General features: G+C 37.9%; 6 protein-coding genes across 6 annotated transcripts in view; 4 read left to right on the top strand and 2 right to left on the bottom strand.

The window, feature by feature from the left end:
- Positions 1-1,202: 1,202 nt before the first annotated feature.
- LOC121952032 (uncharacterized) lies at positions 1,203-3,121 on the top strand. The gene is made up of 3 exons (XM_042498544.2): positions 1,203-1,482; positions 1,596-1,716; positions 2,391-3,121. The coding sequence occupies exons 1-3, from the start codon at positions 1,416-1,418 to the stop codon at positions 2,854-2,856; spliced, it is 654 nt and encodes a 217-aa protein (XP_042354478.2). The 5' UTR covers positions 1,203-1,415; the 3' UTR covers positions 2,857-3,121.
- Positions 3,122-5,190: 2,069 nt separating this feature from the next.
- On the top strand, positions 5,191-6,561 carry LOC148188073 (eotaxin-like). The gene is made up of 3 exons (XM_042498547.2): positions 5,191-5,350; positions 5,449-5,563; positions 6,094-6,561. Exons 1-3 carry the CDS (start codon positions 5,284-5,286, stop codon positions 6,353-6,355), a joined length of 444 nt encoding a protein of 147 aa, XP_042354481.2. The 5' UTR covers positions 5,191-5,283; the 3' UTR covers positions 6,356-6,561.
- A 6,082-nt stretch (positions 6,562-12,643) lies between these two features.
- LOC121952011 (monocyte chemotactic protein 1B-like) lies at positions 12,644-13,757 on the bottom strand. The gene is made up of 3 exons (XM_042498518.2): positions 13,600-13,757; positions 13,361-13,469; positions 12,644-13,167 (listed from the first exon to the last, which is right to left on the bottom strand). Exons 1-3 carry the CDS (start codon positions 13,667-13,669, stop codon positions 13,038-13,040), a joined length of 309 nt encoding a protein of 102 aa, XP_042354452.1. The 5' UTR covers positions 13,670-13,757; the 3' UTR covers positions 12,644-13,037.
- A 1,257-nt stretch (positions 13,758-15,014) lies between these two features.
- Positions 15,015-27,363, top strand: part of LOC121951192 (ephrin type-A receptor 4-A-like) — a 53,370-nt gene continuing 41,021 nt past the window's right edge. The window contains exons 1-2 of the mRNA XM_088085322.1: positions 15,015-15,211; positions 15,796-15,935. The gene's annotated coding sequence lies outside the window, so the exon portion shown is untranslated. The remainder of the gene's footprint in view (positions 15,212-15,795; positions 15,936-27,363) is intronic.
- LOC121951195 (uncharacterized) lies at positions 21,260-22,312 on the top strand. The gene is made up of 4 exons (XM_042497434.2): positions 21,260-21,418; positions 21,545-21,653; positions 21,772-21,846; positions 21,996-22,312. Exons 1-4 carry the CDS (start codon positions 21,343-21,345, stop codon positions 22,039-22,041), a joined length of 306 nt encoding a protein of 101 aa, XP_042353368.2. The 5' UTR covers positions 21,260-21,342; the 3' UTR covers positions 22,042-22,312.
- LOC121951194 (C-C motif chemokine 17-like) lies at positions 23,752-26,090 on the bottom strand. Its single transcript, XM_042497433.2, has 4 exons — positions 25,955-26,090; positions 25,707-25,827; positions 24,406-24,483; positions 23,752-24,270 (listed from the first exon to the last, which is right to left on the bottom strand). Exons 1-4 carry the CDS (start codon positions 26,070-26,072, stop codon positions 24,147-24,149), a joined length of 441 nt encoding a protein of 146 aa, XP_042353367.2. The 5' UTR covers positions 26,073-26,090; the 3' UTR covers positions 23,752-24,146.

Raw genomic sequence — 27,363 nt, forward strand, 5'->3', positions numbered from 1 at the left:
CCATTCCTCTGTGTGTGCCCTTAAACTGCTATATAAATGTGCTTGCTGCCCCTCGATATATGTTTTGAACTGTTTCCTCCCGGTAGCTGGAGTGGGCTGTAAAAATAAAACTCATTTGTTTCCATTCAAAACTACATTTTCTCTCATCAAAGGCAGCTGGGGTTAAAATTAGACAGAGCTATGCTGGTAAATGATATCAGGTCACAGAACTCCATAAACTAGTCAGGGCCAATACCAGTATTGATATTTAAGAGATTAAAACTGCATGTGAATTTCAGTTCAACTTTAGTTGTATAGGGCCAAAGCATAACAAAAGTTATGACTCTTTTCATTCTCACCTAACTATTTCCACCATGAACAAGCACTGTGGCAACGGCAGTAAGGAAAAAGTTTATTTTAAAAGGCAGAAACCTTAGGCAGCCATTTGTCTTGACTGGTCGAGTTCAAGAGAGAGAAGCAGAGATAGTGAAAGATGCATAACAACAATAATAACAATAACAATTAAAATAAAAATAGAAATAAGAACAAAAAGATATATATATTTTTTTAAGATTACACTGTTGTCTTTATTTGACAGGATAGATAGAAAGAGGGGAAGAGAGGGTACCAAAGTTCACCTGCACATTTGATGGAGAAGCAATGTGATTCCACTGAAACACACCTATATTTATTTTGGTTGGAAATGTAATAGTTGTAAATACAGCTGTGAAGCCAGACAGTGGCAATGGCATTTCAACAGCCTCTACACACACATTTATTATGAAAAAGAGCCAGCCCACTGTGTGGGTGTACCATGACTGTGTGTAAACCGCAAGAAGTTTCCCTCAGACCTTTATTAGAATTTATTCATTTAAAAATAAAAATGATAATAAAATAATTCCATTGTCCTTTCAGTCACCAAATGTTTCATACTATCAGTGACTCATTAAGTAGAGGCAGCTTGTGGTGTCAGTTTAAAGGACATCTGAGTGTAAAGGAAAGAGAAGGGTATTTCGGAGGGTATGTGTATACTTTGAGTGATGCTACATGTGTGTGCTTGTTGCATTGTGGGCAGGGCTGTGGTAAAGGGTCTTTTTTTCATCTTGGGCCTGACAGAGGTGAGTTAATTCTTTCCTCTCCCCACTGTGCGGCCACAGAAAGTATCCTCCATTATGACGGCTTAGAGGTGTGAAGATGAGTTATATACGAAAGGGGGCTGTGTTTTATAAGAGCCGAGATCAAAATTGAATGATCAGAAAGACGAGGAGAAGCTCACTAACACAAAAACCCTGAACGTATATGCTGCGCCTGCCGTGCGAGGAAGACTATCTTGATTCTGTTTCAGCAAGCGGGAGATTTCTTGTGTGAATTATTCAGATGCTGTAAGTTTGCATTAAGAGAAACTACACTTAACAACTGGAGGACAAAGCCAGAAGATGAGATTCACTCTGATGTTAGCCGTCCTTCTCTGCTTCGCCACATGGATGAGCATGGTTTACGCAAGTGAGTACTGGGAAAAAACAAAAAGAATTCATCAAAAATTATATTTGATTGAGTGTTTGTCAGGGTAAAATTATGGGTAACTAATCTTTCTTTCTCGATGTCTGTCTTGCTAGCTCATGGACCGGTGTCCAACTGTTGTCTCCAGAGGTCTAACACTCTGTCAAAAGTTCCATTTGAACAAATTGTGGATTACACCAATCAGTCTGAAGGCGTCTGTCCAATCAGAGCTGTAGTGTAAGTGTACCTGCAAATTTACATTGTATAGATTAAAACCATATAATAATTTAGAACCAATATCCACATCTACTCCCAAAGTGTATTTTTAAAGGGTGGGTTCACAAAAAAAAAAACAACCTCCAGTGGTATGTATCTATGCAGACAATTTTTGTTTCATTTGCCCAGGTTTTCAGATACAGCATTATTTCTGCCACCTCAACAGTACAGTAGGGGTGAACAGAGTTAAATTTTTGCTGTTCAGAGCATTGGAAAATTTTATTTTAAAAAAGTGAATTCCAACAGCAACATGTCTTTTCAGAAAATATCTCCATTATTGTGGACAATCCAGAAACTGGACTGTCAACAGTTTTCAGCAGAACAGCTTTCTAATGCTGAATAGTCTCTTTAAAGAGAGTTCACAGTGGGAACTGTGGATAATTCAGAGAATCTATTTCTGCGAACAGATGTTGCTTTTGATTTTTTTTAAATCCCCGTTTTCAGTGCGCTGAGATTCAATATTTTAGAATCTGAGCAAATTATCTGCATGGTTAGATTCCATTAAAGGCAGGTGAGAAAACATGCTTTTATTTTAACTGGATCAACTACCCTTTTAAGAACAATTAAAAACAATATTGAAACAACAATATTAAAACAACATTACAATGCAATTAACAAGTCACAATCAATTGCAGGTTTCAGACAAAGCGTGGAAAGAGGATTTGCTCTGACCCTGACAGTGACCGGGCAAAAAGAGCCATGCGGAGGGTGGATAAGGAGAAAGAAAAAAAAGCATTGCAGAAGAAGGGACAGCATGAAGGAGAATCAACAACCAACATCACACCGCCAGTGACCAGTGCATCAACAAATGCGCCGCCAGTGTCCAGTGCATCAACAAATGCGCCGCCAGTGTCCAGTGTATCAACAAATGCACCAACAGTGTCCAGTGCATCAACAAATGCACCAACAGTGTCCAGTGCATCAACAAATGCACCGCCAGTGTCCAGTGCATCAACAAATGCACCAACAGTGTCCAGTGCATCAACAAATGCACCACCAGTGTCTAGTGCATCAAAAAATGCACCACGAAAGAAACACAGAAATAGAAGGAAATGCCAAAAGAAGAAGTCACTGAGGAATTGGCAGAGAAAACGTGGGTGAGGAATTACAGGACAAATTGCAGTTACTGCAGTCAGCAAACATTACTCTTTCTTATTGGACTTTTCCTGCTATATTGCATCAGTGGTAAACAAACTTAATGCAAAAACAGCTTTTATATATAATTGTATCCATGATTAAATGTGCAATACACATTTGAATGTATGCTGATCATGTCTTGTTGTCTTAAATCTTTGTATGTCAGTCAGAAGAGCACAAATTTTGGCCTTTTACAGTTATTGCCAATAAAAAAAAATTTTAAAGCAGATTTTGTGGTTTATTTATTTATTTTTTGTTATGAACCAAATGAGATATACTTACTTACATGTTGAGTTTTACATATACATACATTACACAAAATACATCACATAATCTACTCACCAAACCATGATTTTTAGAAAAAGGCCCTCCAAGTGTGTAGGCAGCCACAAAGATAATGACAGAGCTCACTAACCTTCCAAATCGGGAGCACATTTTGTACTCCGTGGGAGTGAGGGCCATATGGTATGTGCAGTAAGCAATAGACTTTTTAAGACAATGTTTAGAACTTTCATGTTATGCAAAAACATTTTGAATATATTGTATTCTAAGCTTTTAATTCATAATTTCAAGGAGACATTGAAAGAGCGAGGGAGAGTGGCGCTGAGTAGGACTAGAGTGTGGTTGACAAGTATTCAAAGCCTTTTATCACACCTTTACAAGCTTCAGAATTGTATTTATCGTCTGAACTTGGCAAGGAGAGTGTAGAGGAGTTTAAAACAAGATGTTGATATAAATTCATGCTTCTCTAGAAATGAACTGTTGTGGCTTCCGACTAATTTTCATAGAGCCCACCACTGAAACGGTATTGGTACGTTGTACTAAGCCTGTGTGCTCTCATTGTTTTTACACACAGTGCAAATGAAAAAATATGAACAGGAAGGAAACAAGCATGCCACATAAAACTTAACAGAGACAGCAAAAGTAAACATAAACAGCATAGATACAGCTGTTGTGTACAGCAAGTAGGTATAAACACAACATCAACAGCTGGACAATATTTGTGTTGCACTGTATACTGTTGCTTCACCATGCAAGTATGCATGAATGTAAGATTGGTAGCTTTCTGTTTAATTATTGCTAGACAACAGAGGGTACTATGTACATGATGATATGTACATCTGTTGCACATTACATGCTGTATTTGTTACCAAATTATATCTAATAATGTATCAAACACAGTGTTGTTTTGACATTGGTCATTGGGTGTCACCTGAAAATGCGGCTGGAGAGAACCACGGGGTGACACCTGGCGCGTCCACCTGATATGTGCACTGGCGGCATCACTTGACAACGCTGTTGGATGCCTGTCGTGTGCACATGAAACGCGTCAGGGCGGTGTCAGGTTGAAACACTGCCAGTGACAATGTAATACAAGGAGTGGGAACAAATCAGAATTTTGATGTGGGAGTCTGACGTTTGTTTCCCATTAGAATGTGATGGTTTTTTCTACACCTCAGTATGGGCCTCTTTCCCCTAATCCTAACCATCCGTCCAAGCATTGCTGTCGTTCTGGCGTCAGTTGCCATGTGCTGATGTTGCCTAAACATAAGCAAATGCAGCGTCACCCCACCATGTGCATATGCTGGCATCACAGCAGTAGCATCCCAGGACATGAATATCAGGCACTTAGTGATACCTAACTCGTAATATGTAGATGTGGAAGTCCACGTGTACATATTAGCGGCATCATGTGACGAGTTGGGATGAAATCATGTTGTGATATCACATGATATCTCACTGTTTCTGACTGTGATGTCAAACACTGTTCTGGTGTCAGGGGTCTCTGGCTGTTTACTAGTTTGTGATGTCTGAAAGTCCTGGCCTGAGCAGGCCTTACCCAAACCAGACAGAATTTTGGTTGTCATTCAGGTCTATACTACAAATTCTACATAGTGCTACATATTTATTCAGCTTTATCAAACTGAGAATTTCTTTTAAACAAAATTATTCAATATTCCTTTCAGCCCCCAGACGTTTTACACGATCAGTGACTTTTAAAGTTGAAGCAGCTTGTGGCTTTCAGAGTGAGTGTAAGGGAAAGTGATGAGAATCTGTGTGTGTATGAAAGTTCATATCTGTGAATGTTTTATTTTTCAGTTACGCGACAGTTGTGTACTTGATGCACTGTGGGCAGGACTGTGGTGAACGGTCTGTGTCTCATCTTGGGCTTTTGAGAGGTGAGTTCACTCTTTCCTCTCCCCACTGTGCAGCTGCAACTCTTCTCCATTGTGACGTGTTAGAGGTGTGATGACAGGGGAGAGGCGGAAGGGGCTTGTGTTTTATAAAAGCCAAGATGAAAACTTGAATGATCTTAGTGTGAGTGAATCAGATGGTGTAAGTTTGTGCTGAGAGATACAACACTCAACAACTGGAGAACAAAGCCAGAGGATGAGATTCAGCCTCGTGTTAGCCGTTTTTCACTGCCTCGCCACATGGATGAGCACAGTTCATGCAAGTAAGTACTGCAAAAGAAAGTTTAGGACTTTTGACTGAGTATTTATCAGGGTAAATTATGAATATTTAATTTTTCTTCTTCTTGTCTTTTTTGTTCAGCCATTGGACCAGATTCAGACTGTTGCCCCCAGTGGTCTGACACCAAAGTCCGAGTTCATAAAATTGTGGATTACACCAATCAGTCTGAAGGCGTCTGTCCAATTAGAGCTGTAGTGTAAGTATTCCTGCAAATTCACACTGTATAGAATTAAGATATATACAGATATACACATGCACTTCCAAACAAAGTATATTTTCAAAGGATGGGTTCACCAACATTGCAACAAAACACATTTCCTCACTCACCTTTATGTAGCCATGCAGACATAGTTTAGTGCATCTGTGAGATTTCTACCTCTTCAGCACAATGGCAATGACTAAAATATTTATAAAATTTAACAGCAACATCTATTTTCAGAAAGTGTCCCTATTATTCTGGATAATGCAAAAAATCTGTCACCAGTTTTTGTTGGAACAATTTTCCACTGGTTCGCAGAGCTGTGGATTATTCAGAGTAACAGGGACTCTCTGCAAAAAGATGCTGCTGTTGAATTCCTATAATATTTAAAATCTGACCAAACCTTCTGCATGATTAGATTCCATTAAAGGCAGGTGAGAAAATTTGGATGAACTACCTCTTTTTATTATTAAAAACAGCATTAAAATAACATTACAATGTTATTAACACATCCTGAACAATTGCAGGTTTCAGACAAGGAGTGGGAAGAGGATTTGCTCTGACCCTGACAGTGACTGGGCAAGAAAAGCCATGCAGAAGGTGGACGAAAAGAGAGAAAAAAAAGCATTGCAAAAGAAGGTACAGGATGAAGAAGGATCAGCGAGTGTCATCACATCAGCGGTGTCCAGTACATCAAAAAAGGCACCACAGAATAAACGCAGAAATGGAAGGAGACGCCAGCGGAATAAGTCCAGAGGAATGAAGAAATGGCAGAAAAAAGCTGCATGAGGAATCACAAGACAAGTCCAAGTTACCACAGACTGCTAACCTCACTCTTCTCAGTGTGACTGCACAAAAACTTGCTTAAATATTTTATTGCATCTATTTTGACATCATATGTCAACTATATCTTTTTGTTATAAAAGTGTGTATGTTGATCAAAACCGTGTATATTTTGACCTTTTCCAGTTGCCATTAAACTCATCTTGATTGAATTTTGTGTTTTTGTAATGAGAAAATGTAATTTCACTAACAAAGACCATGCCATTTGTACTGTAAAGAGACCTCAGGAAAGATTGGGTTAGGGTCACATTTGGTGGGATGATTGGGGGTCGATGAAAGGTTATGACAGTGGGGGGTCGAGACTCAGGATGGGAACATGTCTCGATGAGCTTTCTGCTTAATCCTGTATAGAGTCCATTTTTCAGCCTATTTACTACCAACATGGGCCTCACATATATATTCTAGCTGGCTTGTTTGGCCCTTTTTGTAGTTTTTGAGACTCTTTGCATCTTTTTGCAGTCTTTTTGTGTCTCTTTCTAGTGATTTTATGTTTCTTTGTGATAATTTTAGGACTCTCTTACTGGTTGGTATGCATTGCAGGTTGGGATAAAATGCCCCCCTGACACTGTGGGCCCCTGGACCGACAGAGACAAATATGGGGGAAAAGGGTTAGACACACCTGCATGAGTCTAAACAGCATTAGTGGTGTGAAGAGAGAGAAGCATGCTCCTAAAGCTTAGTTTTATTAACTTCATATAATGTGAAACTGAATTGAGAAAATAAACAGTACTAGTTTCCAGTCGCCCTCATTGTGTTTACACAGACAAGACAAATGCACAGGAAGGAAGCAACATACAGCTAACCAGAAATAACAAACGTAGACACAGATAAGCATCGGAGATACAGCTGTTATGTTTGTAAAAATAGCAACAACAGCTGGAAAAACAAACACAGTTTTTGTATACAGACACAACACTGTATTATTGTTATTTCAGCATGAAAGTAGTGCAAGACATTGGAATAAGTATTGCTGAGATGTATAGTCATAGACATGAGTGACTTTAGGTATATTTATTGCTAGACGATAGGGGGTGCTGTGGATATGATAAAATGTACATCTATTGCACATGCTGAGCAACATGAAATCTTTCAATTCTTTAATACATACACTTAATCTGAAGCATTATCTACATTATAGAGCTGTCTTGAATGCTGTCTGTTATTACCATTGTCGTCTCCCACATTGCATTATGGGATATTTATGCCAGCATAGTGTCCAGTGTTTGTATATTTTAATATTTCATCAGAAATAGCATGCATTTCTTATAGTAATGGTTTCGGACATACTAAAAATTTCACACCGTTTTAGCGTACTATAGCATGTTAGTGTGGAATTTCAGACACAGCTCTTATCTTGATGCACTTGGTGCCTTATCTTATTGGAAAGCAGACTACAGTCGTGTTTTTGGTAATTCACCTTTGCTGGAAAATGTGACAGACTAAAATAGTTATTGAGCATTATCAAATTGAGAATCTGTATGTCATAACTACACATCAAAACATTTTTGCAACCTGCTGTGATGCTCATAAAATACCACAGAAAACCCACAGAACTGAATGTCACAGTCAACAACATCACAACACAAACACTGAAGTTGGTTAGGACAGGCTGTGCTATATAAGGTGTATTTATACAGAATATCTGTCATATTTTATAGTACATACACCACTTTCTAATCTGATGGATGTTTGCTGATGGAAACCTACAGATAATCGTCAGAATGAGTTAAGCTTCACTTTTGTCATCATAAATCTCTTTGTGTAGTTATTATAGAAAATGTCTTTAGCCTTTTCTCTTTTCGACCAAAAGAAAAAAAATATTTAAAGATGCAAGTAAAAAATGCAAGTAAAAAAATGCAAAATGTAAGTTCATAAAAAAATGTTTTAGAAAGGGACGTAGAAAAGTCTTGTATATTTGTGCGTGGTGTCTAGTAGTGATGTCGTAGTATGTGTGTGATATTTCTGATATCATTGTCTTTCTTTGAAAGGGGGGCATTGGGTTTTATTTGAAACTGTGGAGTAATCATGCCACCACAGCTGCCACATCCTGAGCACGCAGTCGAGCTTATGTGTCTCTGTGTGCTTGTTTGTGGTCACTTTCAGTAGAAGAGTATTAGCAAAGCTGTTTCCTCTCTTCTACGAAAATTAAATACAATGTGACAACACCTTAAAGCAGCCATGCAACACTAAACATGTCTGACAGAACTGTCCACCACAAAAAATGCAACGTAACACTTTTGTCTTTGCTTTCGTTTTTCATTACTACCCAGAGGTGCCTTATTATCGTCACAATAAAGGGCCACTCTAAAATGTGCAGTTTTATCTAGAAAACAGACATTTATCAGGATTTCACATGACTAGTGTTACAGAAATGTATTTTTCGGTCACACATACCAACAAAGAATCAGTCAGTATCTGGTGTGACCACCATTTGTCTCATGTAGTGAGACACATCTCTGCTCAAGTCAGTTACGACAACGAACTGCTTTCAGGCCAAGACCCTGATGAGGACTATGAGCATGCAGATGGGCTCTCTGTAGATGGTTTTCTGATGGTTAGTGCAGAAAATCTTAGGTTGTGCAAACTAATTGTTGCATCAGCTGTTGTGGTGAATGGCCTCAGGCGAGGTTCTAAGCTGGTGGTGTTACACAAGGTCTGCAGCTGTGAGGTTGGATGTACTGCCAAATTGTTGACTTATTGTAGTGAAATGAACATTGAGTTAACAGGCAACAACTATGGTGGACACTAGTCTGGCAGTCAGCCTGCTATTGTGCTATTGGCGCATTTCCTCAAACTGATAAAACTGCACATTATTAGAGTGGCCTCCTAATTCTACCAACCCAAGTCACAACTGTGTAGTGAGGATGCTGACCAGAGCTAAAACAAGGGCTATTATTGGACTTATACTCATCTGGTGGCCAAAAACACAACTCCAAATGAACGTTGCTCCAAGACTGCTGGATGTTTGCTTACTTGTTTGGCATGTTAATGTGTGAAGTGATACAGTGTAAATGCAGTGTTTACAACTGCTGCCCCAATGATGCAGGTTTAAAAGTCAACTGTAAGATTCATGGAGAGTAGTAGCCCTCAGATTGAAACTGGCTCTTTTAACTGAGCAAATATTTTTACATTATCATTATATCTGATTAATAAAACCGATAAATAATGGGAGGAATGTCAAAAAACTGGGCAATAGTATAGTTTATTCAGAATACAGGTGTAGTGTATGCAGTAATGTATTTATATCCTATAGCCAATAAAAGTGACTGCCAATGCAAAATTATTACTCTAACTGGAGAATGAATCATACAATTGATTCCTGCGACATGTGTGGGTGAGTGTTTGTGTGTGTGTGTGTGTGTGTGTGTGTGTGTGTGCGTGTGTGTGCGTGCGTGTGCGTGTGCGTGTGGGCATGCGCGTGTGCGGTTGCTCGCCCCAGAGAATTTGGTTCTGTCTGACGTTTTGCAGTGTGAGATTGCACTTTCCTCTTGATGGGTTAACCACACGGTACCACACAATACCTGTGTAAAGTACATGAAGACCCACAATCCTTTGCAAACACTGCAAGTTACAAAACTGTGCATGTCTCAGGTTACATCACAAGTAAAAATACAAGACAGGGCGTTGTCTGATTAATGCACAAATGTTTCAGTGCTGTAAAACTGAAACTGGCACAATAATGAACAGGTGTTATCAGTGTTATACCTACATGTTTATCTTAAATTTACAGTACAATCACACTTATATTTTATTTGTACTTATATCACACTCCAAGCAAGTGTTATGCACATGGACTCATCAGCTCAGTCATACATGTGGCAACAAGGGTGGGCCTCTAATGTTGCTGAGGGGTGGGGAAAACCCATTGCACCGTGGTTTGAGCAAAAGATGCATTCACCTCAAAAACTCTCCCCTCAGCCCCTCAGACCTCCCCCAGCTGTAGCACATTGAAACCGAGCTGTACTTTCTCTCTCCGCCCACGCCGAGTAAACAGTAGTTTGCCTGATGCCTTTTTTTTCGGTTGTGTTAGCGCCACCAAATGATGGAAACATGTTAACTGAACGCCCCTAAAAATTCCACCAAATATCTGGTCAGCTCTGAGGCCCACCATGTCACACCATCACAGTGAGGGGAAGTGGAAAATGGCGGCTCCCATAATGGGTGACAATGATTAAACTGAGTACAATGTGAATGACTCACCCATGGTAGTGAGAACTTGCTTAAAGCAGATTTTTGATAAAAGAAACTTGAGGCTGACGTTTTATTCGGTGGTTTTAAGTATGCTTCGTGAGAGTGCCATGAGAGGTCGTGTGTGGTTGGAAAACAGCGCTGAGAGCAGTGAGTGGCAAAGATTTGACCTTAATGCTGGTGAGACTGTTGTATAATGTTTACCTTTTCAAAAAATATTTCATCTCAAAAAGTAAAATAAAATGAAAAACCTTATAATGCAATACAAACAAACATAAGCATTACCAAACAGTTTAGTGCACAAATTCTTAAAACAAATTTAACACTATACGCTTTATAATGGAAATATATATTAATACAATTAATATAATTCATATTTTAATATTTAAGAGCCATGTAATGTAATAACAGTTTTTGACACAGGTCTCTGTTTTGAAATGATCAGACATAATTTCATAAAAATAGAGCAAAGAAAGACTTGTCAACTTACAGTAAACTGCATTTTTTCCTTATATTGTTAATATGTATCAAATCTGAAAATAAGAATAAGAACAAAATAAGAATCCTGAGCCCCTAAAACAAAATTGCTCCAGGTGGTGGTAGATATAACATTTACATAGCATAGTAAAATAGTAAATTTCCCTGTACTTAAGCGCCAGTTTGTAGGATTTGGGGGTAGATATGGACAGAAATGGAATATAACATTCTCATATGTTTTCAGTAGTGTATAATCACTTAAAACTAAGAATCCTTGTGTTTGCATTACCTTAAAGTAAGCCATTTAAATCTACATATGGAGTGGGTCCTCTTCCACGGAGCACACATGACATACCAAACACTGGCTATAAATAGGGCAGTTTGTTAGAGAAGTTAAAGTTGGTTGCAATCTGCAACCTCATCACTAGATGGCACTAAATCCCACACACCAGACCTTTTAGTGCACATGTAGGCACTATAGTGTTTCCATTTCAGGCCACTTCATACTTCACCATATTCCACAGGAAAGTATTATCCTTTTGATTCCACTATATTTAATTTACAGCTATAGTTACATTTGCAAAGTTTTGAAAACAAAAAAAAAAACAACATATGATGGACTTGTAAAATATCATGTATTGTTACAGATTAACTTCCAAACAGTATATTAAATAGTTAAGATTAGCTCTATCTTGAGATCAGTAACATGAATTACACATAAAGGCATCATCATTTTACTAATAATGTGAGACACTCACAGTGGACATTATTCTGTATTTGGCACTTGTCATATTTTAAGTACATATTGCCAGTGGTGTAGTGGAGGGTATACACAGATATAGGGGGTATATTCCACCCTTTATATACCTGTTTACAGTATATCCACATATTAGCCAAAAAGCCACTGAAAAATATAGGAGAGTACTTCCTCTTTGGTAGTCTATCTATCTCGAAGTACAGTGACTGCATAAAATACCACCACACCACTGCATATTGCTGATAATACTTACATACTTTTACTGAATGATATAATAAGGTAATTTAAGCAGGAATGTAAGGAGTATTTTAGTATGCTATTCCTTTTACTGTGATAAAGGCGCTAAATATATTTTACTGAATCCTCTTTTCAGGACCCTCAGTTTACAAAGAGCGGCATTGCCCATAGACTCAATTATGTTACAATGTTTAATCTTTGTGTTTTGTGGTCTTTTTTATTTTTTTAGAAATGAAGTGCATGTAGAGATGAAATAAAGAGATGAGAAGAAGGAAACTCTAGATGCTGAGATACCAGCTGTTGCTTTTCTTCATAAACACACTTAGTCAGTAATACAGGGATACTCAACTTGCTTATCCCAGGGTCCACTTTTGAATAATGACAGAAGGCCAAGGGCCAGGTTATAAATAAAAATTATAATAAATACATAAATCATTAGCCTGGACCTCTCTTGGGGGGGTCAGGGTGATGCTCCCCCAGAACTTTAAAACAAGCTCATTTGTGCTACTTTTAAATGCCCTCTGGCTATTTTCATTAAAAGTACACACACACATGCGCACACACACACAATATAATCCCAGTGTGAATCATATATTTTTATTGTGAAAGTGATTGCCTGGCCACCAGGCACCCCTTCGAACCAGAATTGGCCCACGGACTGCACATTGAGTATGACTGCAAGCGTCTGTTCTGCTATTTACAATCACCAAAACGTAACCATTACATGACCATTTTTATTTGGTCACAGTGTCACTCAGACTCATTATAAAATGAAGATAACACATTGTTTACATATTTACAATCATATCATTGATATTTATACATAAAAAAAATATTTCCTAATATTATTTCACTTTACTAAAATTAGGTAAGGAGTTAAAATATGAAAACATTCAATAGTCTGTGGAACTCAAATAACAGATGAAAAAATTGGAGTAATTTTAGCTTTAATGCTGCTGTCTCATTGGTTCACCGATGGTGTTTGTGTAGATTTGCATGCTGGAGATGCCAGTTCTTTCCATCCAGGTAGGCCATGCTGGTCTGTGTCCACAGTTTGATGGGGTCGGCACAGATCCGCTTGTCTTGCAGCGTGTAAAATCTATTGCAAAACACAACACAGAACGAAGACATTCAGTAACGTGTTGCGACATATTTAAAAAGAAGATCAAAACTAAAAATAAATCCTAAATGATGATGACTAACTCTGAAATATTGTGCACCACAGTCTAGATCAAAATATCCAAGGACATGACAGAAACTGTGCAAATAAATCCAATGTTGAATTGACTTACACCACTGCGTGTAGAGGGCACGGTGGTTTATGTTGTTCGTAGTAACTCTTTAGATTATCTCGGTGGATTTGAGTGTCTGAAAGTCTTCGACAACAACTGGCTATCCCACCTTTGAGTAAAGATACAGCAGTCCATTATTATCATCATCATAATCATCAAAATCATCAAATAAAACATTGATCTGATATATTATGAATTGACAAATGCACAAACATAACAAATCTTCATGTTATTCTTACCTTGAGCTGAGGCTGTGGACACCATGATAGTTACAAGGAGAAGTGAAACAAATGCGGCAAAACTTGTCATTGCTTGTCTCTGGCTGCAACAGGTATGATGCGTGCAACTGAGCTGTGAGCTCTTTTTATGCCGTCTTACACACTTGACACATTCATTTTCACCACTTGCAAGTTGAGCATGCTGCACCCACAGATACGCATAGGGCTGGAAAGTAGAGTAGATATTTCCTCCCGCAGCGGCTCACTGGTATGACCTTCACCCCTTCAGTTATCACTGGTGGTCTGAAGGTGTCAACACATGTTCCACTGCTAGAGGATGTGGTCTTTGCATGTATTATTATACAATTTACAATTTAAATGATTGTATGGAAAGTACCTGTAATACCTGTACCTGCAATACCAGGATATTGAAGATGTGGTCTTGATCATTACGGTCAGTGAAAATGATGATACCAGTAAGTGCCACACTCATTTTAATGGGGTCAAAGCACATAGATAGGTACTTTTCTACACAGACCAGTTTCCAGGAAGCTTTTAACTTGTTATCAGACATGATTTTCAGATTATTTGTTTGCTAAGTTTGGTACAAATAAGAATCACTGATAGAATCACTTAATAAAACCTTGAAAACAAGAGAAAACCCCATTAGGGGTCACACAGGCTCACTTTCACTGTAACACAGAAGCTTTCTACTGTTGGGTTTTTGAGGTGAGTGTTGCCTTGTGCTTCTGATGCTGGTGTACTAATTTTTGCAACCACAGTGCATGCAGGGGGAGAAAACACGGTCTACGTTTAGAGGTTATATACACAAACGCAGATGCACTCACACGCACGGATACACAAAACCATGTTCATTTCCACTGAAACCCACATGAGGAAAAGCATGGCAGCAGAGACTTCCTTTTGTTAAAGGTTTTGAGTTGGAGTGTTCCCTGTCGCTTATTCATGGCTGTGTAGTTCAGCTATTTGAAAGATACAGTAACAGTTAACTTAGATAAGGGTTATCTTAACACTTGCAAGCTCATGTGGTAAATACAGTAGAAATTAAGAGGATCCTCATCCCTCAAAAATAAAAAACAAATAAATGAATGAATAAATAAATAGATACATATAATAAAATAATGGCATAATTCTTAATTAAATCCATACCCATCATCACTAAAGGGCTGTAAGTGGCTAACCTACACAGTATAGACCAGACAGTGTAACTAGGCTTTTAACTTTTTAACTAGGACAGTGTAACTTTTTACACCAATATATGAGTATAATCATGAAGAAAGTGTTAAACCACCTCAAATTTTACAATAGTTTCTCTTACCTGAAGTGGTTGCGGTTTTCCAAAATGTCCAATAGAGTGCGCTACCATATGTAAAGACGTATTTAGATGAGCTCCCCTGCATCTTTTTTTTTTTTTTTTAATTAGACCGGAAGTAAACAAGCAATGGCGGATGCCCCGATGCCCTTTAGTCCGAGAGGGCCTAAAAGTTGCTACTTTGTTTAAAGTTAAACAGGTTAACCAGGGTCGCGTTTGTTGTGTTTCGGGATCGTGCGGCTCATGAGAAGACTTTAGGAGGATCCAAATGTATCACGCTGTTCATGAAAATATCATGTGGTGAGTATTTTTTCTGTTATATTGTTAGCTAACCGCGATGTTAGCTATCGTAGTGTTACCGCGGGTCTGTTTGCGTGACTTTAATGACGGTATACGTTTTATACAGTCAACGGAAAATGACATTTGTAGAAATACTGTGCGGCAAAACAACAACAGCTGCATTTTTAAGTGAATGAAATGTGCGTTTTGTCAGTAGAAATGCCTGCATTCATACAGTAAGTGGACTTTAATCACCCGTCAGCAGTTTCAGTTTTATAGTTTATTTCTTATTTTTCCAACTTTGCAATAGTGACTTGTTGTATTAACAACACAGTAACTGGTGCAATAATTTAACTTTTACTTACCTTCTTGCACTACTTAACATGATGCACATATTCTTATATGTGTGCATATATATTTATGTGTGTGTGCATGCACTATTTTTTAAATTTATTTTGACATTATTCTTTTCATACTTAATATTCATACTTTTTCATAATTCTCTAAGAGCCGCTGTAGCGTATCACAATGCACCCCAGTGGATTAAAGTATTTTTGATAAAAATGAACAATGGCCATACTTATTGTGTATTTTGCTCCTTTTAGGTTGTTTTTTCATGGTCACACACTGTGTGTGAGCCGGAGGGATGCTCACTGATGCTACATAATGGATAAGGCAGGGGCCACTCACAGGACTGGGACCTCAACAGGATCAAAATATATTCTTCACTTGGACCCCAGGTAAGGTAGGTAGTTCTTTATGTAGTTAATGCACCTAAAATGGACCAAATGTTACCCATAATAGTGGAAAATCATATAACAGATATATGACTTATTTTTGTAATGTCATCTGTAGGAGTTTTTGAAGGCACTTCCTCTTAGATTATGGTTTATTCACTATCATCTGTGTACAACCTTGATGGGGATGAATTACAGTGTAATTTGAGCTTCCAGCAATTCTGTTCAATTCAATTCAATTCAGTTCAGTTCAGTTCAGTTCAGTTTTATTTATAAAGCCCAAAATTACAAATCACAATTTGCCTCAGAGGGCAACACTTTCCTTGAAGTCATGATGAAATGAAAAATACCCTTTTAACCTGTTTGAATGTCATTTTATAGTGTCACGTATTTGCACAATATGACTGGAGATGACAAATACTATTTTGTCACAAATACTAATAATTATATTATTGTATCAAAATGCAATCATGTTTTCTTCCTATGAAACAAAATATTAAGGGTCCTTACATAAGCCAGTACCAACCAGTTTCAGCCAATAATATCATGACATCCACCCATCAATCAGTCTGCACAGAGCTAAGATTCATTGGTTAGCTAGCAGCAGCCTGCTACGTCAGTATGATTTCTGCATTAACATGTGGTTACGGGCCTGTTGGTCAGAGTTCATTCAGTTTGAGGAAGTTGGTGTCTGTGACAGCTCCAGAGTGTGTGCAAACAGTGTACAGGGAACTGGTTGAGCCTCTTAAGTCACATGAAGCATAAGATGGGTTTTGTCTCTCTGTCCCTGATGGATACAACTATCCCATCAGTGAACACTGTCCGGTCTCTATGTGTTTGTTGCAACATGCAAACTTTTGAATGATCAAAGTGCATTGCTCATGAAAATTATATTCTGCTTGCTTATGCTGTTTTACTCGGAAAAAGTTCACGATATTGAAGCCAGACACTCTTAAAATACTGTTTTATCTGGGCTTGAATAAGTAGCACAGGTTTGTACAAAGACACACAGACAGAGTGGGTGGCTTTTCACTTTTGTGAAGGAGTCTCTATTTTTATTCTAAGGAGACAAACTGACTCTAAAAATGACAAATAAGATTATTTTATACCATAATGCAGACCATAAAGTAGATTATCACTCATGAAAACTATTGCTGTACCACAATAGATTACACTACTAGATAGAAAAATGAACACAGGGATTTAATTCTCCTGCAGCCTCCATGTCTCTGAAGTTATCTAATAGTCACTCATGGAGCTGTCGTTGAGTCATTTTCAAATGACAATGTAAGTGAAATTTTTAGATGGGTCCATTATGTTTAATTGACTGTATCCTGTCCCTCCTCAATGACAGTCTGTTATGATTTAAGAATAATCGCTGATATATTCCTTAGTTGTGCCTCAGAGTGCTGATGTCTGCAGAGCACCGGTGTTGTACTATATTGTTCTCACATTTGTTGGAGCCTATAAAGATAATGATATGAGAGAAGAATAAGTTCTCACACAATCACAGTAACAGTGTGGATTTAATCTTTAAGTTTAATCGCCTTGATGTAAAATAAAAACTGGTGAATGAGGTTCATAAAAAAGAAGAACTTTGTTTTTTAATTCAAAAAGTCCATGTTTTGCAATTTTATCTTCATTTTAGTGAAACCAATCACACTCTTTCTGCTTCCTTCCTCATTCTGAGTTATCATTTCTGCTTTTCTTTTAACAAGGAATTATTTTAATGTTTCATTCATCAAATCCCGTAAATACATTTCTGTGTAATTCAGTATAGGCGGACACTGCAGTCAGCAGAGCCTGGTTGCTTCACCATCAGCTGTATAAAGCCTCATGATTTGAGATGTATTGCTACAAATTACTTTTACATGCAGTTTTTTTAAAATGTTAAGAGCACATCAGTATTAAGTCACTGATGATTTTCAGAAGAGTGGAATCTAACGACACTCGCGAAGGCCACAGAACTGAGACATGTTGTAACACGTAGTCAATGTCGTGAAACAGTCGCGCTAAAGTTAGGGGAAAAAAAGTGCTTTTTAGAAAAGTATAATTTTTTGGGTAAAAGTAAGTATAACGTTATGTTAATGCATCATGTGAGTGACGTAAGTACGCAAAAAACGTATGTAAATTGCATAACATTATGTGAAAACAACAATGGCTTTTGGTTTCACACCGGACAAAAACTTTGGTCTCCGGGGTGAAAGTCTGGTTTTGTTCAGCCCTTGCAGAGTTAGTTGACGGGTCGCTGTTATGTCTCATAGAGGTGCTGAAGGCTGCCTTTGGCATCTATATCACATGCCAAAGGGTTAGTTTAACTGATGTTTGACTGGACGCTCAGGGTGACAGTGATATTTCACGTAATGTTGTAAACAAGCCAAGTTAGCCCTCCGAGCTAATGCAGCATGACTTCTCTAACAAAAGATTGCAAATGAGCATCCACGTTTTTTGCTGACTCTGTATATAAAATAGAAATCGGAGAGTGTATCATATTACAGTGCTGTGAGATGTAAATTCACCACTTCTAGGCAGAGCCTGTCCGGGCAAAGCTTCACTTTCTACAGGCAGCTACCTCTGTCTCACTCAGACGCGGTCTGGGTCTGCAGCTGCCTGTACTGGAATACTGCATTAAAGTGAGGAGCGCTCACTCTGCAGCTAAATCTGGGGACTGAAACGTCCTCAGAAGTACCACTGCACACAGACTTACAAAGACGAATCTCAGACTCTTGTTCAAATATCATAATGTTGTATATTTGAGGGTTTGATGAGGATTGTTGATTTACTAACCAGGTGGTGAGATTTGTGGATGTCAAATTGTGTATTATGACTTAACTAGGCTTTTACTTTGAGTTTTTGTTACTCATAATTAGGGAGTTATCTCTGTTGTAACATGCCTATGAGTAGTCCCTTAAGGCCTCAGAGGTCTACTGTGCTCTAAAACAGCAGTGGAGAAACCTTTATTCTGCACAGAAACTACATGGGGATTTTATTTATTTTTTCTTCTTAGTTATTAACAGATACTATCCTTTGAATAGTGGACATCCCTTTCACGCCTGCAAGCTTCTGCAAAATAAATCACAAATGTCCTCCTGATAGGGCAGAAGGATACAGGTGTGGTTTTATTTAGAAATTAATCTTTGGTCATCATGAAATGATATGTAGAAAGTCTGAGGCCACAGGTTCTGCTTTGTTGAAGGCCTAGTTTCAATTTATTGCTTATGAACTTCATATTCAGTCTGCAGCACAAACACGCCCAGGTTCCTAGCATTTAGTTGGCATTTAGTACTGTGAATGAACTTTTTATTTACTGAATACATTGAAAAAATGCTCACTTGTGGTTCTTTGCTCTGTCTCTGGATTCAAATACTGTTTTTGTGTTAAAGTAGACTGCATGACACTATATTGTTGAGACTTGTAGGTGAACATACTGTAAATTATAAGTTCAAATAATGCAATTCCTACATTTTATGAATAGAGGTCTACAAAGGTCACAGATGACTTCTGCCTCTTTAGGACAGGTGAAATAAAAAAAAAAACATAGTTGTAATCTATATAGCATCCATGTAAAACATTTATAATATGTGAATGTTTATTTTAAGCAAATAAAAGCCAGACCGAACAAATTAATTTGCTTTATCAACCAACTTGTGTCTTGAGGGACATAACTGGCAACCTAGTTTTTCTGGCAGCATGGAAACTTAGTTTTAGCCTTTTTGGCAGTTATTTGGTGTTTGGCAGCTTTTGATAAAGCTGTGAAAAACATCCCCAATTAGTTTTTCCAAATCAAATATTTAATATATCCAGAAATACATCTCTACTTGCAAAGTCATTTTAGTCTGTTATACTGCCTGAATTGTCTAAATCATCAAGGCCCCTCTTGAACAAGTAGAGACTTGTAACTGAAATACAGTCAGGCCAGGGCAAATGACCAAATTTGGACGGAGGATGATCGGAAATTTGCGGTAGAAAGTAGAGGATCTCCTTCTCCTTCCCCTTTTCTTGCCCCTGTGCTGACCACGGCAGTCAGCACCACAGAAAAGGAGGGATAGAAAGAGAAAAAGATGACACACTGTGTGGAGTAACCAGCACATGATGCTGCCTTTACAAAATTGCTGAAATCAACAGGATATATAAAAGCAATCATTTAAATTACCGGTTTATAAAGAATGTTACTGTTAATACAGACTGATATAAATGCCCAGTCCGTCTTTTTTGTTCAGGGCCCTGGGGGATGCAGTGTATCTATGCAGCATGCACTGTTTGAGAACCTGGACAGGATGCCAGTCTATCACAGAGCTTACATTCATAGACACATTTGACACTCACGTTGCTGCGTACAAGCAATTAATATTCCACGTTCACCTAAACAAGGCTGTGGGCTGCACGAGGTAATACCTAGAGGAAACTCACATAAACGTGGTATGAATATTCAAACTTCAGAATAACTATAATTAAGAATATTAAACATAGGCTAAAACTAACTGAAAACTATATCAGTAGATTAAAGCAAGGTTAGTAGTTCATTATTTGTTTATTAATGTATTTAATTTAACTGTTGCGTGTTATAAACAGTGGAAAGCATTGGTGGATGAAGTACCTAAAAGCCACACTTAAGTAAAGTTACAGGTGTTTTAGCAGAAAAAGATTTTGGTTGAAGTTGAAGTCACCCATTTGACTATGACTTAAGTAATATTTACTGATATTTACTGTACTTAAGTGTCAAGAATGATCTTATTATATTAAATGTACTTAAGTATTGACAGTAAAAGTACAAGGAAAGTGTGTGAGGTTTACTTCTTTGTATGCACACTAACTTAAAAATGGAGCATACATGACTCTTAAAGAAAAACAAGGTCTTTTTACCACTTAGTGGATTTTAAAGAACAAGTTTTTCACATCCTCACACTCCTTAATTCATCCGTCTGCCCCCCTCTCTTTCCTTTCTTCCCTCCCTATTTTGTAGTGAGTAACTAAAATGCAATTGTTATTCAGGAAATGTAATGGAGTCAAAGTTAAAGTTGACAGAAATCTAAAAATTCAAGTAAAGTACAGGTACAAATCCTTAAGAAATGTAATGAAGTATTTTTACTTTGTTACATTAATGCACTGGATAAAAGTGATAAAGTGAGTCCTGAAGAGTGGCTGCACTGTTGCCTTAGTTTCCACAAATCACTTAGTCAGCATCAGTCAATGTCATGATGTAATCGCAAAAAAGGAAACCGTTGACTGCCACATCATCCAACTACGTCTCCCACCCTGAAACATTAGAAGGAATTCCTCCGGTTTTTCTGCCCTGGTTCCTCTTTTTACGATATAAAACCAAGAGGTTTGGTCTGAAGAGATCACTCGCCTCCATCAGCCGGATCAAACAGTCAGCTTCTGCAAAGAACCTCTGGATCATCTCACACAGTAACCATGCAGCTGTGCATCAGAAGACTGGCTTGCCTGGCTCTCCTCGCCGGGGTTCTGGTGATGGCAGCGTCGGCCTCCGGTAAGTCGCCTTTTAGAGATCCTTCACAATATTATACTTCTTATACTTATACTTCATATTTTATGCTGCAAATGAAAGAGATGTTGGATCGTAATGACTAACCCTTGTTTGTTTTCTGAAAAACAGAAAATAAGATAGTCAGGTGCTGCACTTCAGTCAGTATCGCAAACATCACCGCTCCAATCCTGGGCTACAGGATCCAGAGGAAGAACCTCCCATGTGTCCGTGCCGTTATGTAAGAATCCCCTCCTTATTTTTATTAAACATAGAGTGATGATCAAAAAATGCTCAAAGGTTCTTGGTGAAAATTGATTGGGAGATGTAATTGACTTTTCTTCTTTTTTTCCACCCAGATTTGAGACCGCAGAGGGAGAAGTCTGCAGCCACTGGAAGCAGGACTGGGTGTTTGAGAAGATCATGGAGCTAGAGTGAGTAGGCCTTTGTCATCTCAGTCTGTCTTCAGTGTTGATCATTTCTGTTAGTTGGTTGCTTCAGACATGATGTGTCGCATATGCTCAGGAACAGCACAAACTTTTATCTGTCATTTTAACGGTTATCTCGTTTGTGTGTTTTACAGGAAAATCCGCAACACTACTCTTGCCCCTACAACCTCCGGCCTTTAGAAAGCACTCCTCCCCATCATTATATAACTATAGCAAATTGTCTTGAATTAATTTAAAATATTTAAAATGCTTTCTAATGTTATCCTGTAATATTTAATATTTATTATAGCGTTATTTATTTGTCTTTCATTTTCTTTGTAATCTGTAATCTGTGTTATTTAACATAACATGAGATAAAAGATACAAAAGGTTCATGATATGCAGTACAGAGCAAAACATCTGAGAGCTATCTATTGTTTGCTTCAAACAAAATAAATGTTTTTATCCTCTATACCCACGTATTGTTGTTATTGGTTGATATCGAAAATCAAACTTAGCTGTGCTCATTAAATGAGCATTAAGACCTCCTGATGTAGCGGACTGAGGCGCAGTCTTTTTACAGATCTTCTCTGCCATCTAGTGGCCAAGTAAAATTACTTCAGGACAGTTTGGATAAGAAGAGCGTGTCATTGAGGGAGTCACCTCGTCTGACTGGAGCACCAACCCCTTGGGGTGCTGATCTGAAATAGCACGAGAGGCTGCCTCCCTGTCAGTCAAGTCATGCATTTGCATGAGCTCGGGGGACAGGACAGCTCATCGCAAAGTTTTCAGACACCTTCCAGCAGATGTGCTGACAGCATCCTTCTCTAAGTGCACCAGGCACACATGTCACACCACTAAAACACACATCATGCACAGCAGCAGGTTAGGTTAAGTTTGCACAGGTTGTGGGGCCTCTACCTAGAAAATTAACCTTTTAATCATTTTAATGGGAAACATTAGTATTTTTTAACCTTCGCCCTGTTTTTCCCATTTTTTTGTGTGAAGGCAACTGATGGGAACAACAATTTTTGAAATATGTCCAGTATTGAGAGAATGCGCTGCAGCTGACAGCTGGGAAACAGGCTGCAATACATAGGGGCACATGAATACAAACAAAAAATACTGGCAGAGGACTTTTATTTTGAAAAAATTAAAGACATTTACTCAATACATTAATGCAAAAAGAATCCCAAACTGATGTAGAAAATTCACCGGAATGCAGAAAATTATGTGTTTGATGCACAAAATGTTCTCGTGCAGCGCCTCCTGTCCATTTCATATTTCCCTGGGCAATATCGCACCATCTGTAAACTAATAATGCTTTGTTTTGTTTCAGATTGTTGAGTGTGACAACATCACGAAAAGGACCCTACACAGCAGTAAAACGTTTACATGACCTTTTGCTTGATCCGGTCTGTCTGTTAATGTGGTCCTGCAGCAACTCAACTTGTGAGACTTCAGAACGACACTTTTCCTTCAGAGAAACTAGAATTTCAATCGGAGTCTATCAGTGACAAACAAACCATTGGATGTACATTAATAGTGCGATATTGCATCAAGTGGCTACATTGTAGCCTGTTTTGCGGCTGCTGGCCGCAGCTCTTTGGCTCAACAGTGGACCAATTTCAAAAACTTCTGGTCCCATTAGTCACTTAAAGAAAAACATAATAGGGTCCCCGTTGAAGATACCTACGTTTCCTATACAGAGTCAGGTTACTTACACGTTACATAAAAAAATCATTCCGAGATTTTCTTAAAGCACTGTTGCTAAAATAATGTTACAGCTTAAAAAATATTGTTAAAAATGACATTTTAACAGTATGGCAGCCATGGCTGCACTGAACGTTACATGACACACTTCAGTGAGACAGTGTTGTAGTTTGATTGAATAAACATGGACAACAAGAGTACTATGAAGTAAATTTATTTATGAGAACTGTTATCAGCATTTTGAGTACATTCCCTTGATTAAACAGCAGATTCATAGCAGAAATTAAAACAGCATATAATCACAAAAGCATGATTTTGAACATTTGCTGAGTGGATAAGCACATAATCTGCATCAGTAGTCTCAAAGCTGTTCTTCACAGGTTGCCCTTAAGTCACGATTATATGCTGACGCTGCGTATGTTTAGGCAAGTAGCTTTTTTAAAACAAAAATTTTTAATACTTTTTCAGAGATAAAATCCCCTACATGACTGTGTTACAGTAGGTTCAGTATCTCTCAAACATTCCCTCTAATTGGCATTTCTATATCACAAATTCTTTGATGTCAAATCTTTTCTTGAATGCCGCCACCTTTTTTACGAGTAGTAACTTTCCGTGCTGTTGATGAAGGTTTCTGTGGTAGCGATGTAAAATCCACCTTTCTTCATCGTAGTTTCACCTGCAGCAGGGCCAGTCTTGGACATCTTTCTCAATTTTGAACTGTAAAGAAATACATTTTACTCACAATGCCCATAAAACAAAAACCCCCCTCACACATAAGGCGTGCCCTGATTTTAAAGGTCAATTTCTTAACTGAAACTAGTTGGTATTTAAAAGTGAGTAGGAGTGACATACCTGAGTAATTCCAGAGTTTTCCTCACCCACTCATCCTTTCTTGTCGCACATATTTCATTCCTCTTAATCGTGTAGAAACTACAATCAGGACAAACATGATCAGACACAGATAGCACTATATTGTAGTTAAGTGTATTAACACACTATAATAATGAAATTACACTGTAGTTGGTAGATATTTACTGTTAAAAAATAGTGACATGATACTTACAATTTTTTACTAATTATTAGCAATTGTATTATTTATGTTATTTTACCAGTTTATTGTTGCACATATTAAAATATATATATTAAGTATTTGTTCCTGCTAAATAATTTGCAAACTGTAAACTGTCTGTAACATTATTTAGATGGCTGTGATAAAGTTGCTACTGATGATTATAACCACTCATTGAACAGTGGTTAATAAATACTGTGCAGTGCATCTATAAGTATTGTGACTTTATAATAGACACTTAAAAAAATGTTTATGGATGTGTTAAAGTCATCAGTTACAACTTTATAATAGTCATCCAATTAATGTTCATAGATCGTTTAGAAACCAATTATTACATTTAACAAATACTTAATATAGGATAGAAGTTGCTATAATGTGTGCAACAATATACTGCTAAAATAAGAAAAAAGGAATTAAGAAAGACATTATGTCATCATCAAGCATTACAAAATCTTATTAGTTATGATTTTTAACAATAAAATCTTGATTAACTTGAGGTTAGTTACCATTTAGGCTATTGTGATGGTGATGAACTTTATTAAAAAAAAAAAAGAAATCTTAATTTGTTTTATATCATGAAATATGTGGTCAGATTTTAAGTAAGCGAGAGTAAGTATCTGACAGAGTATTCAGTTGCAGCTTTTGGCACATGTCAGTTTGTATTCACAAAGTATTGAGGTTTGATACCCAGCACTGTTGTGTAATTGGATTTTGTCAGTCTTAAAGCCCAAACAGCTTGCGTACAAATCATTTATAAATACAATTTATGGAGATATGGAGCATATCAAACAGCTGCCTTTTCAGAGTCATGAAATTCACAGTAATTAGTTTTGACATTAAAATGGTATGGTAGACGAAATCAAATGGCTTATTTTTATGGCAATAGATTTTGGAGAAACAACATTAGTTCTGCTTCCCACAAAACAAATACCAGTGTCTTTTGGATAGTTTAGAATAAATCCAATCATCACAATCAATCTACGCTCTCGTAAAGGTTTGTCAGTGATATTTAAATATCACAGTCAGCAATTCAGATTAATGTTGGCGAGGTTTAGAGTTTGGTGGTGTAGTCGGAGAGTCTTACATGATCGCGTCAATGTGGCAGTTTTCCTTGGTGGTTTGTTCTCTGTATCCCTTTATACGCTGGAAGGGTACTGGCTTCCTGTTGTATCTGGTACAACAGAGTTTGCCAGTGTTGGACCCCACTGCGCGCACACACACACAAACACACAAACACACACCACATTATTTACTGAACTAAGAGACCTAATCTAATCTCTACTGTATTTTAATCTGATTGACGAGCAGTCAAATGTGGTGAAATAAACTTACAGGCAGCTGGAGCTGGACCGAGCAGGCCCAGTATGAAGCAGAGGAGAACAGTTGTCGCGGCGATCATACCTTTAGGTGCCATGTTAACGATGTGAACAACAGCATCACCTCTGCACATATATATATAAACCTATGACACTACTCTTTTTTTATAACCTGTGGCTCCTTAATTGAGGACAGGAAGCTCACTATTGCATCATGACAACCAAAGGTGCATACGTTGCACTTTGATCAAAAAAATTAAGCCTCTAACGTGCCATTATGCAACACCTAGATTTGTTTTTGTGGGCATGTGGGAGAGTATCACAGAGGAACTGGTGCACTGATACATTATGTTCATACAGTCTCCTTGTACTCTCATCTAAATTTATACTTTCTGGGTTCATAATCGTTCCGTGAAGTTCTTCACATACGACACAGCAGATTCTAATCGTCACACTTTCTTCGCTTCATTTAGTTTTCTCCAAAGCTACAAAATATTGCTGCATATTTAGCTCTCAGTGCGCACCCCTGCGTAATTACGCTTAAATGGAATTTTTTACACAAAATATTGCCCTCATCTTGCTCCTTATATTTTTCAGCGTTGACAAGAACATGACTGTAATATCCATTGTCACAATTTGACATTGTAGCTTAAAGCTGGAGTCAGGGTGTTTTACATAATCAGCAATCTTGAGATTGTTTTGTGGTGAGAACTGATGGAGTATGAGAGGCTTGTCAAACCCCCCCGTCCTCGTTAGCATGACCTATTTAGTCTGCAGAAAGCTGACAACTCCAAACCCAGCTCAGCTGACCTAGATAGGCACAACATCTTCAAGTTGTAAACACTCTATAGTGTACAGTGTACATATCAAAAAACTACATCTACAAGCTGTAAATGACGAGTTGTAAAAATCAACACCTCCTGCACAGTAAAACACTGTGAAAGCTTCATGAATGAATTCATGAATGTTGTACAGTCACCATGAGTTTGCTGTTACCCCATTTTCACAACATGTGATTGCATCTAGATATTTTTGCCAGGCAATACATAAACACTAAAACTAAACTGGGGCAAATTATTTTCTTGTACGCTGTTCAGAGTGATACTCAGCTAAACCCTGAAGGGAGAGTCTATTTTTTTTGTTGCCCGTTTCACAAAGAAATCAAAAGTGTGAAGGCCAGCAACAGATTAGGGCCATTATAGCTGATAGATTTAGTGTTTCTTGCTCAAGGGCACTTCAAAAATGCAGATGCTTGCTGTCAAAGCACGGAGACAGCTGGAGACAGTGCTGCCAGTTGAATGAGTCTCCCAAATCTCACCATATGATTAATAAGTGTGTATGTGCCAGAAATGTGTTGGTTTTTCATCTTCTGTGCCCACAGACATTAACTGAAATGATTCAACTCCATAGAAACTTTTTTCGCTC

The sequence above is a fragment of the Plectropomus leopardus genome, chromosome 12 (genome assembly GCF_026936395.1).
Source record: "Plectropomus leopardus strain MGB_pleo_1.0 chromosome 12, ASM2693639v1, whole genome shotgun sequence".
NCBI lineage: Eukaryota > Metazoa > Chordata > Actinopteri > Perciformes > Serranidae > Plectropomus > Plectropomus leopardus.

Excerpts from the sequence above, each read along its gene's own strand:
- LOC148188073 (XM_042498547.2), top strand. The coding sequence starts at position 5,284 with ATGAGATTCAGCCTCGTGTTAGCCGTTTTTCACTGCCTCGCCACATGG. Across the intron at positions 5,351-5,448 it reads GATGAGCACAGTTCATGCAA|CCATTGGACCAGATTCAGAC; the intron begins GTAAGTACTGCA and ends TTTTTTGTTCAG. Across the intron at positions 5,564-6,093 it reads TGTCCAATTAGAGCTGTAGT|GTTTCAGACAAGGAGTGGGA; the intron begins GTAAGTATTCCT and ends GAACAATTGCAG.
- LOC121951195 (XM_042497434.2), top strand. The coding sequence starts at position 21,343 with ATGCAGCTGTGCATCAGAAGACTGGCTTGCCTGGCTCTCCTCGCCGGG. Across the intron at positions 21,419-21,544 it reads GATGGCAGCGTCGGCCTCCG|AAAATAAGATAGTCAGGTGC; the intron begins GTAAGTCGCCTT and ends TCTGAAAAACAG. Across the intron at positions 21,847-21,995 it reads GAGAAGATCATGGAGCTAGA|GAAAATCCGCAACACTACTC; the intron begins GTGAGTAGGCCT and ends TGTGTTTTACAG.
- LOC121952032 (XM_042498544.2), top strand. The coding sequence starts at position 1,416 with ATGAGATTCACTCTGATGTTAGCCGTCCTTCTCTGCTTCGCCACATGG. Across the intron at positions 1,483-1,595 it reads GATGAGCATGGTTTACGCAA|CTCATGGACCGGTGTCCAAC; the intron begins GTGAGTACTGGG and ends CTGTCTTGCTAG. Across the intron at positions 1,717-2,390 it reads TGTCCAATCAGAGCTGTAGT|GTTTCAGACAAAGCGTGGAA; the intron begins GTAAGTGTACCT and ends AATCAATTGCAG.
- LOC121951194 (XM_042497433.2), bottom strand. The coding sequence starts at position 26,072 with ATGTGCAGAGGTGATGCTGTTGTTCACATCGTTAACATGGCACCTAAA. Across the intron at positions 25,828-25,954 it reads CGGTCCAGCTCCAGCTGCCT|TGGGGTCCAACACTGGCAAA; the intron begins GTAAGTTTATTT and ends GTGTGCGCGCAG. Across the intron at positions 24,484-25,706 it reads TGCCACATTGACGCGATCAT|TTTCTACACGATTAAGAGGA; the intron begins GTAAGACTCTCC and ends TCCTGATTGTAG.
- LOC121952011 (XM_042498518.2), bottom strand. The coding sequence starts at position 13,669 with ATGACAAGTTTTGCCGCATTTGTTTCACTTCTCCTTGTAACTATCATG. Across the intron at positions 13,470-13,599 it reads GTCCACAGCCTCAGCTCAAG|GTGGGATAGCCAGTTGTTGT; the intron begins GTAAGAATAACA and ends CTTTACTCAAAG. Across the intron at positions 13,168-13,360 it reads TGCCCTCTACACGCAGTGGT|ATTTTACACGCTGCAAGACA; the intron begins GTAAGTCAATTC and ends GTTTTGCAATAG.